Source organism: Cricetulus griseus, unplaced genomic scaffold (assembly GCF_003668045.3).
Source record: "Cricetulus griseus strain 17A/GY unplaced genomic scaffold, alternate assembly CriGri-PICRH-1.0 unplaced_scaffold_148, whole genome shotgun sequence".
Taxonomy (NCBI): Eukaryota; Metazoa; Chordata; class Mammalia; order Rodentia; family Cricetidae; genus Cricetulus; species Cricetulus griseus.
Genome location: NW_023276862.1, coordinates 42,605 through 60,645, shown reverse-complemented (window position 1 = coordinate 60,645; position 18,041 = coordinate 42,605). Strand labels below are relative to the sequence as shown.

Below are 18,041 nucleotides of genomic sequence, written 5' to 3'. Positions count from 1 at the left end.
GGAGCTGTAATTGTAACTAGTGTAGTGAGTGCCAGTGAGATGCTCATGCCTATCACCCAAGCATTCAGGAGGCTAATGCAGGACGACTACCACAAATTCAAGGACTTCACAGTGAGTTTCCAGCAAATCTGTTCTACAATGTGAAAGCCTGTCTCACAAAACAAAATAAACAAAGAATGCACTTGGAAGGTAGAGGCAGGTTGATCTCTGTGTGTTTGAGGTCAGCCTATTAGTGAGTTCCAGAACAGCCAGGATACATAAAGACACCATCTCAAAAGCCAAACAAAACTAAACAAGCAACAGTAGCAACACCTGTACATAACAAACAAATAAAAAACATTAGTAAAGGGCTATTTTTTGCTGATATTTGTTTGTTTGTTTGTTTATAGAGGGGGGTTCGAGACAGGGTTTCTCTGTGTAGCTTTGGAGCTAATCCTGGAACCAGCTCTGTAGACCAGGGTCCTGAACTCACAGAGATCTGCCTGCCTCTGCCTCCAGAGTGCTGGGATTAAAGGTGTGAGCCACCACTGCCAGACCTGGTAGGTTTTTGTTGTTGTTGTTGTTGTTTCAGAAAGGGTCTCCCATACAGCTCTGGCTGTCCTTGAGCTCATATTCACCTGCCCCAGCCTCCCGAGAGCTGGGACTAAAGGAATGTGCCACCACACTCATCTTAGTAAAGGACTTTCGTTCCAAAACAAAATATACAAAAAAGATGTGACAACCTTCAGCTTTTCAATGTAATTCAGAATAAAACATCTGGCAATGCTTTCTCACCTCTGTGCTTAATCTTGTGCTTCTCCCGAAGATATGTCAGGCCTTTTATCACCTGGTGGAGAAAGTCAAAAGAAGGGAAACTGAAATGGCACTAGCTTAGAAAACACAATGGCTCTCATTAAACATCACTAACAACAACAAATCTGCTTACCAAACAGCCATGACACATGTTCTATAAAGCATTACTGCAAGTTTAAATTAAGGATGGCCAAATATAAGTAACTTTTCAAAACACCCTATCAGAGATTCTTTTCCAAATTAAGAATTTTCTCAGGGGCTGGAGAGATGGCTCAGAGGTTAAGAGCACTGACTGCTCTTCCACAGGTCCTGAGTTCAATTCCCTGCAATCACATGTTAGCTCTCAACCATCTGTAATGAGATCTGGTGCCCTCTTCTGGCCTGCAGGCATTCATGCAGACAGAACACTGTATACATAATAAATAGATCTTAAAAAATTTTTTTTCTCAAGTACCTTATCCTGTTTTTCAGACACAGGCTTTAACAAAAGAGTTGGGGCTTGGGGTTTAGCCCACACTTCAATCCTGTATAAAACTGGATGTGTTGGTAAATCCTAGCACTGGGGGAGCAGATAAGGCAGAAGTATCAGAAGTTCAAGGTCATCCTCCACAGAAAAATTTCCAGTGAGAAATATTTGAAATAAACTCCCTTCATTGACTTCTCTTCCTCCCTTACATATTTCCTCTCAATTCATTACTTTTTTTTCTTTTCCCAACTCATTATTTCAGAAGAAAAACTTTTTACTATATACTCACAACAATGCTAACTTTTCCTAAAATTTGCTCAGGAATTCTTCCAGCTTTCTTCAGAACTTGATCCAAGGACCCACCATCCTTAAGGACAAGCATACAGACCAGTTAGTGATAATGTTTCTACCATATCAACTATCAAACTTCAGAAGAAAGTGACTCTCATATGTAACATGCCTCCTTAACAGATTAGAGATAAGCATCCTTCAGTTTGATCCAGCTATCAAAAAACTGAGGCCGGCTTCAAATTATGATCAAACAAAATCCTCTGAGCTTCTTTAAACAAATGACAGTGGTCATAAAAAAGGTGTGCTTTGCACTGACTGACAGCATGAGATAGTGTCAGCTGTGCAGGCTCTTTAGTCAACCTGCCAAAAGTTTAAACACTAACTCTGCCACTTACTATTTACTGAACTCTAAACAGGTTCTGCAACTTGTAAAATGCTGTGAATAATTATAAGGCTACTAGCCGGGCGTTGGTGGCTCATGCCTTTAATTCCAGCACCAGCACTCGGGAGGCAGAGGCACGCGGATCTTTGTGTGTTCGAGGCCAGCCTGTCTCCAGAGCGAGTGCCAGGATGGGCTCCAAAGCTACACAGAGAAACCCTGTCTTGGAAAAAAATAAAAAGCTGTCCTTTGTCCTACATATGTGCTGTGGCATACATACATATACACACTAATAAGCTAAAATTTACAAATTTAAATGGGGTTTTCAGAGAGCTGGCTCAGCAGTTCAGAGCACTTATTCTTGCAGAGGACCCTGGTTCAGCTCTCAGAACCCACATATCAGTGGGTTACTTCCAGTTCCAAGGGATCCAATGTCCTCTTCTGACCTTCAAGGGCACCAGGAATACATGTGGTGCACACAAGTATATGCAGGCAAGCAATTGTACACATAAAATACAAATAAATAAATGCCCTTCAAGCCAGAAGAGAGCACTGAATCTTGGAAATGGAGTTAGGAATGGCTCAAGCTACCATTTGAGCTCTGGGAACCAAACCTGGGTTTAGTGTGATGATACATTGTTTATGAAGATTGCCTGAAGTATCAGAATGCAAAGCCAGCCACACTATTTAGCCACAGAGATGAGCAATGGTGGCACACACATTTAATCCCAGGACTCAGAAGACAGGCAGATGGATCCAATGAGTTACACGAAATTCATCCAGTCCTAAAGAGAAACAGCTCACACAAAGGTGATCTCAGCACTTGGGATCACACACCTTTAATCCAGAGGATTTGAGAGGTATAAAAGGAAGAAGCAAAGTCAGTCTTAGAGATTTATTCTCTAGCCACACTAAGGACAGGACAGTCCTTTCAGCCTGAGGCAGAAGTAAGAGCTAGTGACCGGCTGCTTTGCTTTTCTGATCTTCAGCTTGAGCCCCAATACCTGTCTCTGGATTTTTATTATTTGTGTTATAGTTTAGAGCACTTAAAAGAACAGCAAGGGCCCTACATGTCTGAGCCCTATCTCCAGCTGCCAGTGTTAGTAGCTTTAGCACTATCATTTCAGTTCACTGACATCTGGTATTCTAACAAACCACTCAACAAAAATGAAAAGAAAAATGTCACAGGAGGCAATCATTCATTCTATAAATCCTACAAAGGATCATGGACTATGTGGTAGATATAAAGGTATAGAGATATAAAAAGAGCTAGCTCCTATCCTCAAAATTTTTAATTAATAAAACCAGAACTGTTCAAGTCAAATGCTATAGACACACTGAAGAAAGGAGAAGCAATTCTGTCTCAATGCAGAAGACAATGTTATCACCGAAGTCATACTCAGGAGTCAGGTTTTTCTACCAAGCAAAGGAAAGAAATGAACAGGATATTTCAGCAAGATTGAAAGCCAAAGCCAGGCGATGGTGGTGTACAATTTTAATCCAAGCACTTGGGAGTAGAGGCAGGCTGATCTCTGTGAGTTTGAGGCCAGCCTGGTCTACAGAGCTAGTTCCAGGACAGTCTCCAAAGCTACAGAGAAACCCTGACTCGAGAAAAAAAACAAACCACACAAACAAACAACAAAACAAAAAGATGCTGTATAGTTCATTTCATTTTGAGTCCATGAGTCAAGGCGGCACCTGGAAAACTTCTCAGTAAGAGTGTTCGCTATTCAAGCATGAAGGCCTGAGTTCAAATCCTCAGCATGCTTATAAAAAGTCAGGCATGGCCATGTTCACCTGTATTCCTCCTGGAATGCTTGGAAAGGATGTAGTTTACAACCTGGCGATCCTTTTCTATCTGTAGAGCCAGGCCTTACCTGTATCCTCCAGAATTTATGTTTTGTTTATCCAGACCCTCTCCCGGTAAGCATTAAGCATTGCTTCTAAATCCATTAAACCCTTCCTTATGAGAGATGTCACCTGTACTTTACAACAACCTAAGTGACTTCTATATTATCTTAAGGCCTGTCTCAAAAACAAAAACAAAGATGATGACATGTTTCTTACTCCATTTAGGCAAGGAATGGCACTACTTTCAAATGACCCTAACCATAGCATAGGATAGAGGGCAACCCAGCTAACTTAATACATATGATCTTCCCAAGGGGTTGGTAAGGAAAGTATTTCTATTTCACCTTGGGTTCATAAGAGATGCAAGGCTGATCAGAGTAGATTAGAAATGGCCAGCTGTTGAGCCAGGCAGTGGTGATACACACCTTTAATCCCAGCAGCTGGGAGGCAGAGGCAGGAGGATCTCTGTGAATTTGAGGGCAACCTGGTCTACATGGGTAGTTCCAGGACAGCTAGAGCTATTACAAAGAAACCCTGTCTCTGAAAAGAGGAAAGAAAAGGAAGGGAGGGAGGGAGGCAGGGAAGGAGGGAGAGGGGGAGGGCCAGCTGTGGCCAAGTTCCCATCTAGAAAACCAACACTTGATGTAGGCAGAAGTTAAGGGATTTGCTCCTGGTGTTTTAAGATGAGAACATCAGAAGGCAGGGGGGACGGAGGAAGGAGGAAGGGAGGGAGAGACAGACAGATAAAGACAGACAGACAGACAGACACACACACACACACACAGAGAGACAGACAGAGAGACAGACACAGACACAGACAGACAGACAGACAGACAGACACACACACACACACACACACACAACACACACACACACACACACACACAGACACACACACACACACACACACACACACACACACACGAAAAAAACTACTAAAAAGAAGTAATATTGGGTCCTCCCTTTTATCCTCCAGAGTGACAAGCAGTGCTAGAGAGAGAACAATGGGCTCAAACTAATCAGGATTACCCAGCCTCCTGCAACCAACCCTGCAGCACTCTAGTTCTGCTTCACTGTTGCCAAGAACTTGTGATCACTGACTACCACTGCTGACATGGTGCTTATTTTTAGAAGCCAATTATTAACTAAGTCAATGGTACTTTTGTGATGGCTTTCTACAGAGAGACAAATGCTTTATGAAAATAATAGCTTAAAAGCTTTTACTGCCTCAAAACCATCAATTCAAACTCCCTGCTCCCTGGTTGCTCAGCTACCAACTGAGCATAAATCCTCCTCACTGCAGACAAGAGCAGTCTGTTCTGTCTGGTAAGGGAGCATCCTATCCCCTTGGTTCTCAAAATTCAGACTTATTTCTAAGGAAGGTGAGTCCCTGACTGAATGCTTCAGAAAATGGATAGTGCATGCAGATGACACAAACTGACTTTAAAATGCATCTCAAAAAGCATTTTAGCAAAGAATAGATGGACAATGGTTGGTAAAGCGAATATGTGGCAAAATGCTAGCAGCAGAATTGAGGTGGTCATTACTATAAAGCCCTTCAGCTTTCTCTATGCTTGGAAATTGTCTTAATCACTGTTGGAAATACATGTTAATGACATAGACTGCTAAACAGACTGTGAAAGTGGAGACCAAAAGCCTTTATAAGTTGAGATGTGACCACAGAGCAGAGTTCTTCATATGATCCAAGTGGCAGCAAGAATCCAGTTTTTGCTGTAAGGGGCTGTGATGCAGTCAGAGACCAAGGAAGGATGACGAGAGTTCAGGTTGCATGGACTTCCAGAAACAGCTGCTTGCTACAGAGTCCTGTCTAGATCCTTGGGCTGTTCTGAATTTTCCCCTAGTAAAAACACTGTTCTAGAAGTACAGCACAGTGGTACAGCCCTTACCCCAGCGTGGACTAAGCACTGAATTCTATCAACAGCACCACAAGGAGAAAGAAAATGACAAAACGAAATGAAAGAAAGAAAAGGTACTGTTCTTCTTTACAATGACTGAAGGCCTTGTTGCTGCTTCCAAGGCTCTCTCCCTCTAAGCCCCAGTCCTAACCATGGCCCATTAGATCATTATCAATGTTTGAGGCTTAACCTTAGCCCCAGAAGCAAGCAAGTCCCTGGAGAGGAGCTCATCCAACAATTTCCCTGCTGAAAAGCAGAATCCCGCAAATATAGCACTTGCGCAGAGAGGACAGTATGAAACCAAAGGAAGCAGACCTGCTTAGCTCTGGCACTCATCTTTGTGATTTAAGTCCATTATGAAACCTCCAGGGCCTTACTCTCTCAACCTGCCAGCTGAAGAAATTGACAATCCATCCCACACGATGGGGGTGACAATATTAATAAATTACATAATGTGAAAAGGATTTGGTAAGTGACAAATGAGTTGAAAGCTAGTTGCTATTATAACTGGTCATACCACCACCCACCTTCTATTTCTTTAGCTAGACCTAAGCGGACAAAAGGCTACTCTGGCCCTTCCTGTTTCTGGCTTATCAGTACCACTGCCCAACTTCTCTTCTTCCCTTTCCAGTTGTTAAGACATCTTAGGCCATTTAGACATCTATCTGCACCAAAACTCTTTTTGGGTTAGAACCAAAAAAAGACCAACAACACAAGAGTATAAGAAATCCAAGCCAGGAGGCTGGAGAGATGGCTCAGTGGTTAAGAGCACTGACTGCTCTTCCAGAGGTCCTGAGTTCAATTCCCAGCAACCACATGGTGGCTCACAAACATCCGTTATGAGATTTGGTGCCCTCTTCTGGTGTGCAGATATACATGGAAGCAGAATGCTATATACATAATAAATAAATAAATAAATAAACAAATAAATGAATAAATCTTAAAAAAACATCCAAGCCAGGCGGTAGTGGCACATGCCAGCACTCCGGAGGCAGAGGCAGGCAGATCTCTCTGTGAGCTCGAGACCAGCCTGGTCTACAAGAGCTAGTTTCAGGACAGCCTCCAAAGCCACAGAGAAAAAAGAAAAACAAACAAAAATCCAAAAGCATCAGGCACAGTGGCACAAAGCTGTCATCCCAGTAAGAAAGACACAGAGGCAGGAGGAACACTGAAATTTCAAAGCCAGCTTGATCCACAAAGTAACTTACAAGCTACCCAGGGTTACATGAAAGATCCCTCTTTTTTAAAAAAAAAAAAAGGGGGCCGGAGAGATGGCTCAGCTGTTAAGAGCACTGAATCTTCTTCCTAGGGGATCCAGGTTCAGTTCCCGGCACCCACATGGCAGCTTTAAAAAAAAAAAAAAGGGAAGGAGAAAGAAAAGTAGTAGTAATAGTTCTGCCAGGCTTGGTTGGTTATGCGGCCTTTAATCCCAGAAATCAGAAGGCATAGGCAGGTAGATCTCTGAATTCAAGGCCAGCCCAGTTTACCTAACTTCCAAGCCAGTAAGGGCTGTGTAATGAGACCCTGTCTGAAAAATCCTTGGCAGCCAAGACCTAAGTGGGAATCCACACCCCAGGCCAGGAGCTACAGCCAACCCAGAAGAGTTCCCATGCTTCCCACAGACATTGCTGTACACTAGTTGAAGTAATAATAATTAGACACACAGAAGTCAGTTCCAGGATCCAAGTTCCATACGGCAACCACAAATGTTGGCAGATGCCTACAACAGTATATGTGGCCCTTCTTGATCATAAAAACAAAAAGATATTCAAAACAGCAGAGGGAGAGAGAGAGAGAGAGAGAGAGAGAGAGAGAGAGAGAGAGAGAGTCTGTGTCTGTGTCTGTGTGTCTGTGTGTCTGTGTGTCTGGGTGTATGGGTGTGTTAGGGTGGAGGTGACCATCAACAAAAAGTCTTCAGGTGGAGGAGTTGGGGGTATTCAGACCAGACACCATTCTGAAAGTCAGGCTAGGTCTAAAGCTCAGAAAGGAAATGGAAATGGGAGCCAACAGCCACTGTGCCAGGTTGAAAGCACAAAAAGCATCAAGTTTGTAGACACCCTTGTCTCTAAACTGCCAGCCCCATGGGAATAAAGCAGGAGCTAGCACATGCAAAATGCATCGGAGGGCATACTGACAGACTGACATCTGTCATTCTAACCTGCACAACAAAACAGAATCATGGCCACTTTACATATGAGGAAACAGAATCAAAGAGATCAGGGAGTCTACACAAGGTCACAAAGAAATGGCATGCTGGCTAGTTTTATGTCAGGTTGACCTAAGTTAGAGTCATTTTAGAAGAGGCCTGGCGTTGGTGGTGCACGCCTTTGATCCCACTGCCTCGGGAGGCAGAGGCAGGAGATCTCTGTGAGTTTCAGACCAGCCTGGTCTACAAGAGCTAGTTCCCGGACAGCCTCCAAAGCCATAGAGAAGCCCTGCCTCGAACCCCCACACATACACTTACAAAAACAGTAGAAGGAACCTTAACTGGGAAAATATCTCCAGATTGGCTTATAGGCAAACCTGTGGAACATTTTCTTTTCTCTCCCCACCCCACCACTCTGTTTCTTTCTAATAAATTGACAATTAGATTTCCAAATTTCTGAAATAGCCAACAGAGCTCCACCAAACTGCTGGCCTTGATTCAGGGCCTTGGTACATTTTCTTGAATGATGATTGACATGGAAGGGCTATGGTGGGCTTATGGTGGGCAGAGCCACCTCTAGACAAGTGGTGCTAGGTGCAGTAAGAAGGCAGACTGAAGCTAAAGAAGCCATTAGGGACAAGCCGATAAACAGTACCCATCCACTGCCTCTGTGTCAGTCCCTACCCTGACTTCTCTTAATAATGGAGTATGACCTGGGAGTGAAACTTGAAATAAACTCTCTTCACCCCAAGTTGCTTTCGGTCATGGTGTTCTACCACAGCAGCAAAGGCCTAACTAAGAAAACAATTATAAGTAAACAGACTTACTGAGTATCTGCTCTGTACCAGGGAGTCAAGAATATTCTGAATTTTCAAGACAGTAGCAGGGCTTGAGATATAGCCCACACAGGACAGGACGACATGACATGCACAACATGTTGGCAAACATGACAATATCATTTATATTTATGTACGGAAAAAAGGATAGAATGAACAACTGATTTCCAAAGACACCATGCCATTCCATCACCTAAAAGCCAACTATCCTAGGCTTAAAGGATAGAAAAGGCCCCAGTCCCTTATCTCTATCCAGTAGAGTCAACCAATACATGCGGGGGTGGGGGGTTGAGTAGGATTTACTGACTGCATGGCCTAAATACAAAGTAAGAGATAAAAAGATAAGTTTTTTTTGTGCTTTAGTTTCCTCAGTAAGAGAGATCAAAATCTGGCTGTGGAAATAGTGAGATGGCTCAGTGGGTAAAGGTGCTTGCTCAAAATGTTAGAACCTGAGTTTGATTCCGAGGAACACAAAGTGAAAGGATAAAAAACAACTCCCACAGTTAACCTCCATTTACATGCTGTGGTACTTGCACACACACATACTCAGTAAATGTAATGTGTCTTTTTTAAAGTAATCATGAGAATGCAATAAAATACTGATTTGCTTAGGATGCCACTTGATATATGCCCAATAAGCATAAACATTTTTATGTTGTTGTTATCATCATCATCACTGAGAAGAAAAGAAAAGGCCTTCAGTTTAGTTCCCACACTTGTAATTGCCCATAAACACCCTCTGACTTGACCATGCCTTTCACTAATGTACTGGGGAGATTATTACTCTCTTCACCCAAAGAAACCCCTTAGGCTGTCCTTAAAGTCTATTATAAACCTTCTGAAGGAAGAGACTTCATAACCTTGTATGGTAATATATTGCTTATGATCTAATAAAGCCACTGAAGATCAGAATGCAAAGCTAGCCACACTAGTCAGACATAGAGGATGAGCAGGGGTGGCACACATTTAATTCCAGGACTCAGGAGACAGAGGCAAATGGATCTCTGTGAGTTTAAGGCCACCCAGGGCTACAGGAGAGAGAATCAGTCTAAACGACAAACAGAGCTCACGCCTTTAATCCCAGAATTAGAGAGGTATATAAGATAGGAGCAGGGTCTGAGGCGATGTCTCCAGGCACGCTGAAGACAAGATTCCCCTTATAGCCTTGGTAGAGGTAGGAGCTCTCTGATGGCTTGGCTGCTTTGCTTCTTCAGCTTGAACCCCAATATCTGTCTCTGAGTTTTTATTATTCCTGCTACAACCCTGTCTTCATCTTCATTACCCCAGAACTTTGTAAATAGCACACAGCACTGTACACATAGTAGACTTAAACTGTATAAACCAGACTTAGACCACATCAAAATTTTATGGTCATCAATATAGGAGAAAACTAGGAAATATTCTCTAGAAAAGCCCACCAGAAATTCCTGGCATCTAGCACCTCTCTTTGAAAAGAAGAGGGGACATAAGAAAACAGTGCTGTCATCCTGTGACTATACCAGCCAGATTCCAGAGTCAGGCCCCCAAGTCTTCCAGGCTGCCGGGTAGTCACCATCCAGACCAACAATGAGGCCAGAGCCAGCCTGTTCCCAGGCCACTGCCACTAGGCAAACAGATGCAGGTATACCATGTGTTCCATGCAGATGCTGATCTCGCCGTCACTGTAGAAAGCCCCATAGAAGCCCACGATGTACGGGGAGTTGCACTCATGAAGCACCTGCAGCTCCCGGATGATCTGGTTCCGGATTGCGGGTTTGATCTCCAGATGAATTAGCTGGGGAAGAGAAGTGAGGGGAAAGCGTTTAGGAAGGGGGGTAAAGCAGAAAGCCCTTCTTCAGTGATTTAAGTTCCTAAAGGTAAGAATAGAAACAGCTTTTTGGTTTTATTTTTAAGGTACTGATGACCAAACAGAGCCTTGTACATGCTATGCAAGTACTCTACTGCTAAGCTATATTCCTGCTCTCTACGTACTTTATTATTTTGAGAAAGGATTTCACTATATTGCCCAGATTGGCCTTAAAATCACTCTGTAGCTGAGGTAGAGAATTCACAACCTTCCTACCTCAGTCTCTCAAACACCCATTGTAGGCATGAACCACTATACACTTGGAAAAATAAGCAATTTTTAAAATTGTTATTAATTTATCTTTGTGTGTTTGCATGCACACAAAATGTATGTGTATGTGTGTGCAAGCACGTGTTTGAATATAGGCACCCTCATGCAATGGTGAACATGTGGAGGTCAGAAGACAACCCCAGGTGTCTATCCTCACTACCCATTTGAGACAGCTTCTTCGTTTTGTTTTTATATTTATGTGTATATATGTATGCCTGCGTGTATGCATGTATACCATTTGTGTGCAGGATCCCTTGAAACTGGAGTTACAGATTGTTTTAAGTAGCCATGTAGGTGCTGAAACCAAACCCAGGTCCTCTGCAAGAGCAGTAACTGCTTTTAACCCCTGAACCACCTCTGCAGGCCCTGTCCTCTGTTTCTGTGCTGCACATGCAAAGCTAGTTGGGCCACAAGTTCCTAGCCCATCATGGGAACACTGAGATCACAGAAACTCATACTACAAATTGAGCTGTTACGTAGGGTCTGGTGATTTGAACTTGAGGACTCACACTTCCATAGTAGGCACTTTTACCTACTTACTAAGTCATCTTCCCAGCCCCAAACAGGCCATTTTAAAAACCAAGTTCCTATTAATTCAGGGTTGAAAATCAATGCACGGGCAGGTGTTAGCATCAGAGTTGTAATCAGGAATCAGCTACAATTTCAGTCTTGGCTCCAAAAATGGTGATCAGAGAAAACACCCATCTTAAGAACAAAGCTATGCCAGGCGGTGGTGGCCCACACCCTTAATCTCAGCACTTGAGAGGCAGAGTCAGGAGGATCTCTGTGAGTTCAAGACCAGCCTGGTCTCCAGAGCTAGTTCCAGGACAGTCTCCAAAGCCACAGAGAAACCATGTGGGGGGGGAGGGGGGTTGCTACATGGAAGGCTTACTCCAAAATTACCTGAGGAACTAAGAGACAGGGAAATGTGGCCTTCAGGACATGGTTCATAGTTGGGCTGTGGTATACAAAGACATGTGGAACTGTGGTAGGATAACCTTAGTCACCCAAAAGACTACTTGACTTCAAGAACCTGATAGGATTGATTTAGCCAAAACCTCAGCTGCTCCCTAATGTGTTTCAGCACTGTCCCTTGACCCAACCAGGAGACAAGTGACAGACACATTTAATGTTTTTTTAATAAGGTCAAGGCATAGACAATAAGTATGACATGACAATTGATGAGCTCAAAGAGTTGACAGGAGGTAATCAAAAGGTGGGTCCCAAAAATGGGTGCTGTTGGAAAAGCCAGAAGGAATAGTACAATATAAACACAGGGATGTCGGGCATTGGTGGCAAATGCCTTTAATCCCAGCACTCGGGAGGCAGAGGCAGAGGCAGGTGGATCTCTGTGAGTTTGAGACCAGCCTGGTCTACAATAGCTAGTTCCAGGACAGCCTCCAAAGCCACAGAGAAACCCTGTCTCGAAAAACCAAAAAAGAACAAACAAACACAGGGAGAAGCATGAACATGGTGATCTAAAAACCATACAAGAACATAGCCCTTTTACACAGGGCAACTATGTTTCCAAGAGACAACCAATGGTAGACAGGAGAGGGATTCGGCTCAAGACTGAAGCCATGGAACTCAGCTTTGGCCTAAGCATCAATCACAAGGGCTGGGTGTAAAAAAGCAGCCCCTTGGGCTGGGTGTAAAAAAGCAGCTTGTTTTGCACTTGACAAATGTATCAGGTTTCCTTCCCATAGCACACAGGAAGTGAAAGAAGAATCAATCAGTTATTCTCCAGTCTAGGGATGGTGACTATCACACTGACAGACCTTAGTATTTCCCACAGATAAGTCCAAAATCAAACTGAACCAAAAAAGTACTAAAACCCTCTTCCTTCCACCCATTCACAGACTCCCAGTCGATAATCCAATTAGCTGTTTATCTGCACAAACTTACCTTCCTGGCCATAACTAGGCCAGACGGCTTATGGGAGACCTTGAATACCACTCCACCATTGCCGGCCCCCAGCTCACTGATCTTCTCAAAGTCATCATCCTTCAGTTCTCCCACCTTCTGCTTCTGGGTCAGAAAGGCCTCAAGGCGCTTCTGCTGCTGCTCATCAAGCTCCAGCTCCTCCAGCTTCTTTTGCAAGGCTTCCAGGTTGGTCCTGCCCAAAGGAGTACCGAGGTCAGCACAGACCAGCAGAACAGAGAGACACTCTGCCCTGCATTCCTCCACCTTACAGGCCAAGCCCACAGGGACAGCAAGGAAGGCATTAATGGGGAGGTTCTACTCACCAGGGCTCTGTCCCATTTCAACCTGCTTTACTTCTTACGAGTGGATCTTCCTCATTTAAGAAATGAGGCCCTGGATTTCTCAATATGATAAAGGCCTACAGGAGGAGCCAGGGAATCTACTAAAAGTGAGAATGACCCACCTAAACTGCTTTAAAATACCAGTTTAGAAAGTCTCACTAAAGCTCTTGATTGTAGCAAAAAAGCAACATTGCCATTTGGTTAAGTTCCTTATTTTTCAAGGTCACGGTGGGTTAAGTCATACCAGTGGCCTGACTTACTCTTAGGGAACTTGCAGAGATAAATGTTTACCTCAAAACTGACCCAGACTTAGTAGGTGAGAGGGTATGATTGGAAGTCACAGGGTACCTTCAATCTCCTCATGCTCTATCCAAGATTCATTTGTTCACAGCATCTTTCATTTCCTGTTTTATGATTTAATTGTCAAATATCATGTTTATCTGTGGCTTGTCTTCTTATGCTAGAATATATCCTTGGGAAGGATTGGTAACTGTGCTGGATTTTGTCGTTGTTGTTGTTCTTTAAACATCAGCAATCAGAGCAATTAGTATCAATACTAGATCCACATCACATACTATTAACATAAATAAATAAATAGCCTCACTGGTGACTGAAGAGATAGCTCCACAGTTAAGAGTACTTGCTCCTCTTCTAGAAGATAGGATTCAGTTCCCAGCACTCATGTCAGGCTACTTAGAACCACCTGTAACTCCAGCTCCAAAGGATCCAATCTATACTCATGTACACATACCCGAACGCAGATACGCAGAAATACACATAGTTTTGAAAAGCATCACTAGAGCCTTTAATCCTAGCACTTAGCAGGCAGAGGCAGTCAGATCTCTTTGAGTTGGAGGTCAGCTTGATCTACAGATCTAGTTCCAGGACAGTTAGCTCTACACAGAGAAACACTGTCTCAAAACAAAACAACAACAACAAAATACACCCAGAAATTTTACTTTTACATGGTACACATGTCTACATCTCTTGACTCATTCGTCGTGTATGTTCCTATGAGTACAGTTATACACAGAGTACAGGACACCTGTGGAAGTGTTGGTCATCACGGGCCACCTTGTTTAAGGAAGGGTCTCTTGTTCTAACTGTGTACGACAGGCTAGGTGGCCCACAAGCTCCAGAGATTCTCCTGCTTCCACTTCCCATCTCACTGCAGAAGCACTGGGATCACAGACATGTACTAAATAATCCAGCTTTATGTAGGTTCTGGGGGTTCAGTCTTTGATCTTATGTGGTAAATATTGTTCCCCACTGAGCCATCTACTCTGCCCCTCACTTATCCTTTAAAGCAAGGTAAACCCCTCTGAGTAAGGATGTGAAACAGAGTATGAAATACCCCTATGATTTCCAAGTCCTGATTTTGTGGAAGTGAAAAAGTAGACATATGAAGAACAAGTCCAGTCTACAATTACATGCTTTCTCATTCCCCCAGTCTTACTGCTCATCTAATATGACAGCAATTCGGCCTTACTGAGTATTTTATCAGCTTTTCCCTGGTCTTTAAAGAAAGACAAAGAGAAAAGCACTTTGTTTGCAGCTGCATTTTATCAGTCCATCTGATGTAAACACCTAAGCTACCACGACACCAACTGTACAAATGGACTTGGGAACCAGCTATCTTGCAGAAATCAAGTGGGCATGGCAGGAAGCAGTTACTAGCCCAGAAGGTGGTGTGCCATGGACATCACAGTGTGTATATACATATATATTGTATACAGTATTCTGTCTGCATGTATCCCTGCAGGCCAGAAGAGGGCGCCAGATCTCATTACAGATGGTTGTGAGCCATCATGTGGTTGCTAGGAATTGAACTCAAGACCTCTGGAAAGGCATCCAGTGCTCTAAACCTCTAAGCCACCTCTCCAGCTTCCCCCACTCCCATTTTTTTTAAAGATTTATTTATTTATTACTATGTATACAGTGTTCTGAGCCGGGCGTTGGTGGCACACTCCTTTAAATCCAGCACTCAGGAAGCAGAGGCAGGCAGATCTCTGTGAGTTTGAGACCAGCCTGATCTACAAGAGCTAGTTCCAGGACAGCCTCCAAAGCCACAGAGAAACCCTGTCTCAAAAAAAAAAAAAAAAAAAACAGTGTTCTGCCTGTATATATACCTACATGTCAGAAGAGGGCACCAGATCTCATTAAAATTGGTTGTGAGCACTGATGTGGTTGCTGGGAGCTGAACTCAAGACCTCTGGAAGAGCTGTCAATAGTGTTTAGCTCTGAGCCCAACACAGTGTTTCTGACAGAGCACTAAAGAATGTTCAGTGAAGCTTCTTGGTTAATCTTGTGAGTTGGTAAAGAGATCATCCACTGTGTTTCATCTGATTTCATTCCCCAGTCTAAACAGATGACACACATGACAATTCAGGATTTTTACACATCAGAATGCTGTTTTCCCCCCAGGTATGCCAGTCAAGGTAGAAACACAATCCTCCACTCTTCCTTCACACCCTCTACAGAGACCAAGAAGACAGGGAGACAAGAGACTTCATGGTTCAAGCCTATAGGCTGATTCAACATATACTTGGGGCAGGAGAAGCCACAAGATGACGTCACTGGCTCTCCTCACAGAGTAACTCTGGGGATAGGATGATGCCATGGTCTAAACTGTGTACACCCTCCCATATTTACTCATGGATGTGTATGGAACAGGCTGTTCAAAAGGTAATTAAGACTAAAAGAAGGGATAAGGGTAGAATACTAGTCAGATAGGCTCAGTGGCCTCCTAAGAAGAGGAAGATAAGCCCTCTTGCGCAGTACACACAGTGAAAGGCACACAAAGAGAAGGCTGTCATCAAACCAGGAAGATGACCTTCCCTAGAACCCTACTGATCTCAGACATCCACCTCAACAAGTATGATAAAATAAATATCCACTGAAGCCACCCAACAGCCTTTTGTTAAGGTGGGTGAGGAGCCTGAAGCACCTGGTCACCATTCTCATCTTGCTACTATATTTAGTTAAGTTTCACAGTGCCCTAGTACCTCGGTTGTGAAACTGAGAGCACATGTTAGAAGTTAGGGGTGCACACACTCTTTGGTTCCCCACTCAATTCACAACACTGAGGGCCCACTGGTGGCCTCATTTAGAAACATGTATCAAATACAGACAGACACCTTCCTCCAAACTTAGGTGACATTACAGCTGCCTAGAACGCTCATGGGGTGGGGTGGGGGAGGCACACATATAGAATGCAGAATCCAGAAACTGTTGTCAAAAATAAATAGGCTAGCCTAGAGGAAGGTGGCTGAAAGAAAACACACTCTTCCTAGCACTGTACTATGTGCTTACACCTATGAAATCATTTGCCAACAACCCTACCACTAGAACAGAGGAGCAAACTCAAGAACAGTCAGGTGGAGTAAATAAATGGACCAAGGCCACACAGCTGTACGTGAGCAGCACAGTCAGGACTCAAACCAGGAAGAGAGAATTGACCTTAGCATGAAACCTACTCCACAAGTTCCATACTTCAAAGGAGGCAACTTCCATCCTAGGCCTCAATGGCATCCGAGGACAGCACCCACATAAGACCCTTTGTCTCAGATACAAGTGCATCCTCCTGCACAGCAACCTGCTAAGGCCCCACAGGAGAAAAACAACTCTCCTCTGAACTAGTTCATGCCAGTAGAAAGGCATGCTGACTCATCACTTGCCTAGCTCTGCAGAAACAAACTACAGTAACTATTTGTGATGGCAGATACCTATATTCTTAGCACTCAGGAGACAGATGCAGAAGGATTGCCAGTCTCAAGCTAGCCTGGGCTACACAGTGACACTCTGTCAAAAATCCAAGAAGAGGACCTAAGAGATGGCTCAGCACTTGGCACGAAAGCCTGGTAACCTAAGTTCCATTCCCAGAACAGATTTAATAGGGGAGAAGAGATTGGAGAAGATAATAGGGTAGGTACAAGTTAAGTTAGCACCTTCTGCGAGAAACCAGGTCTTTGGGTTCCTCCCTTCCTTACCTCCATACTGGGCTTTAAACCCTCCCTTATCAGCTAAGGAACTTTCCAAAGTCCTAGTCCCACTAGACCCTAGGACTGCCTGCTATGATGGTCAGGAATGCTGGTTCCCTGGGGGTAGGTGGGTAAATAAGTGTTGTTAAATTAATGCTCCACTAGCATTGATTAACAAACAGTGGATCTCTGGAAAAAACACTTAACTTTGCCAGGTCTCAGATTTCTCTTCTATGTACTGTAACTGTTTCATGCATACCTTCACCAAGGCTAGCAGCACATTCATAAGAAGTCCTGAAATTCGAACCCACTTTTAAATAATGGTAAGACAGTGGATACAAGAGAGTGAAAGCAGGGGAAGCCAAGGCAGCAACAGCAGGATCTGAAATCACTGCCTTCCCTTTCAGAGTTCTTAAAGTCCTTCAGTACTTTTAAGTCTTTCCTGAGAATGAAAGGTAAACCAGTGGATCTGATCCTGGCAGCAACACAGCTCCTACTGCTCAGTGGAAAGAAACCAATCTGAGGCTGTTATGCAGGGTCACATCCTATTACACAGGGAAGTTGGTCCACAAGCCTTGTTTCTCCCTCTCAAGGTAAAATGCTTCAAGCAAAGGAAATGAGAAGAGGTCCTTGCTGCAAAGGAGAGACCTTAAAGACCACCAACTGGATTCAATCCTCATTTTACAGAACAGGAAACTGAGGCCCAGAGGGGACAAGGTGGCAGAACTCTTTTCTTCTTTTTAAAGACCCACCCACCCAAGAAAGGGTCTCACTTGTAGCCCTGGCTGTCCTGAAATTCACTATAGACCAGGCTGGTCTCCAATTCAGAGATCTGCCTGCTCCCACCTCCCAAGTGCTGGAATCAAAGTCGTGTGCCACTACGCCCAGCTTGTTTTGTTTTGTTTTTTAAGATTTTATTTATTCATTTATTATGTATACAACATTCTGCTTCCATGTATATCTGCACACCAGAAGAGGACACCGGATCTCATAAGGGATGGTTG

At 43.7% G+C, this 18,041-nt stretch overlaps 1 protein-coding gene across 1 annotated transcript; it reads right to left on the bottom strand.

Moving 5' to 3' along the window:
• Window positions 1-569: 569 nt before the first annotated feature.
• On the bottom strand, window positions 570-17,052 carry LOC103158537 (dual specificity mitogen-activated protein kinase kinase 1-like). The gene is made up of 5 exons (XM_027434251.2): window positions 17,047-17,052; window positions 12,699-12,980; window positions 10,305-10,451; window positions 1,548-1,625; window positions 570-826 (listed from the first exon to the last, which is right to left on the bottom strand). Exons 1-5 carry the CDS (start codon window positions 17,050-17,052, stop codon window positions 743-745), a joined length of 597 nt encoding a protein of 198 aa, XP_027290052.1. The 3' UTR covers window positions 570-742.
• Window positions 17,053-18,041: the final 989 nt, after the last annotated feature.

Excerpts from the sequence above, each read along its gene's own strand:
- LOC103158537 (XM_027434251.2), bottom strand. Across the intron at positions 10,452-12,698 it reads GCCTAGTTATGGCCAGGAAG|CTAATTCATCTGGAGATCAA; the intron begins GTAAGTTTGTGC and ends TCTCTTCCCCAG. Across the intron at positions 827-1,547 it reads TAGGAAAAGTTAGCATTGTT|GTGATAAAAGGCCTGACATA; the intron begins GTGAGTATATAG and ends TTTCTCCACCAG.